Consider the following 1,091-nt stretch of genomic DNA (forward strand, 5'->3'; position numbering starts at 1 on the left):
TGTCTCTGGCCAGAGTGCGCAGAGCGCCGCAGAGGGCGTCCATGTCCCCGTAGGTCAGGTCCTCCTGCAGGGGCGGGGCGGGCGGGGGTGCACAGGAGCCTGAGCTCTGCTGGCTCCACACGGGCGGCCCAAACCCTGCCTTTCACTGAGGAAGTCGCTTTCTTCTCTGCCTGGGCCCCTGAGCCCCGCCTAGACCCCTGCCTCGGCCAGACAACCCTGCTCAGAGCCCCCAGCACAGGCCCTGGCACCTGAGTCTGTGTTGGGGCTACTTCCGCCCTGACCTAAGGCTGCCCTGTCTTCTGTGGCATCCCCTGCATGGGCCTGGGGTGGCACGTGGTGTCAGCAGGCGCCCTCCCCTCACACCTCGAGGTCCCGGGCGAGCTCAAAAAGCAGTGCGATGGTCTCGCCGGCGGCAATCCGCAGGTTCACAGTGTCACTGGACAAGAGCTGGAGCAGCCGGGGCAGCTGCCTGGGGAGGGGGCGAGCTGAGCTGCGTGTGTGGGCTGGGGGCTCCTTCACTCTCCCCTCCCGCACCCCCTGGGCAGTCGCCTCTACCTGTCAAGGATGTGGCCGATGTGGCTGCTGGGGCAGATGGTGAGTAGCAATGCCCAGGCTTGCAGGGTGGCACGGAACAGGCCATGCAGGCTGGCAGGGGCTGTGGAGCCGCCCGCACCGCAAGACCGGCTGAAAACCCCTTCCAAGCAGGTGAGGCAAGAGAGCAGGTCCTAGGGGCACAGGGCGGCAGGGGAGTGGCTCAGGGCGGAGCGAGGGCCTGGGTGCTCTACCCCCCGTGCCCCAAGGCCACGTACCTGGACGTCAGCGGCAGCCACGTAGCAGCCCAAGCCCAGAGCGGACGCACACTGTCGGGAGAACAAAGTCAGGCCATGGTCAGGAGTGAGCCCTGGTTCCCAGCCGGGGGCTCAGCCTCGGAGCAGGGGGCCTGGAGGCAGGAGGAGCCACCTCTCTGCGTCGGGATGGGGAGGGGAGGGTGTCTCGGGGCACGGCACTCACGTGGAGCCGGGCGGAAGGGCTGGCCGCGGCATCCGTGAGCACCGACACCAGCAGGGGCTGCAGGCCGTGGAACAGCTCCT

The 1,091-nt window shown here is 68.4% G+C and overlaps 1 protein-coding gene across 1 annotated transcript in view; it reads right to left on the minus strand.

Annotated features, from left to right (window-relative positions):
• IFRD2 (interferon-related developmental regulator 2) overlaps positions 1–1,091 on the minus strand; it is a 21,682-nt gene that overhangs the window by 18,520 nt on the left and 2,071 nt on the right. Inside the window, exons 6-10 of the mRNA XM_014539003.1 lie at positions 1,012–1,091; positions 810–860; positions 556–725; positions 364–469; positions 5–64 (exon numbers count right to left, since the gene is read on the minus strand). The exon at positions 1,012–1,091 is cut by the window's right edge and continues 38 nt beyond it. Coding sequence (XP_014394489.1) covers positions 5–64; positions 364–469; positions 556–725; positions 810–860; positions 1,012–1,091 — 467 coding nt within the window. The remainder of the gene's footprint in view (positions 1–4; positions 65–363; positions 470–555; positions 726–809; positions 861–1,011) is intronic.

The sequence above is a fragment of the Myotis brandtii genome, unplaced genomic scaffold (genome assembly GCF_000412655.1).
Source record: "Myotis brandtii unplaced genomic scaffold, ASM41265v1 scaffold207, whole genome shotgun sequence".
In the NCBI taxonomy this organism is placed as follows: Eukaryota; Metazoa; Chordata; class Mammalia; order Chiroptera; family Vespertilionidae; genus Myotis; species Myotis brandtii.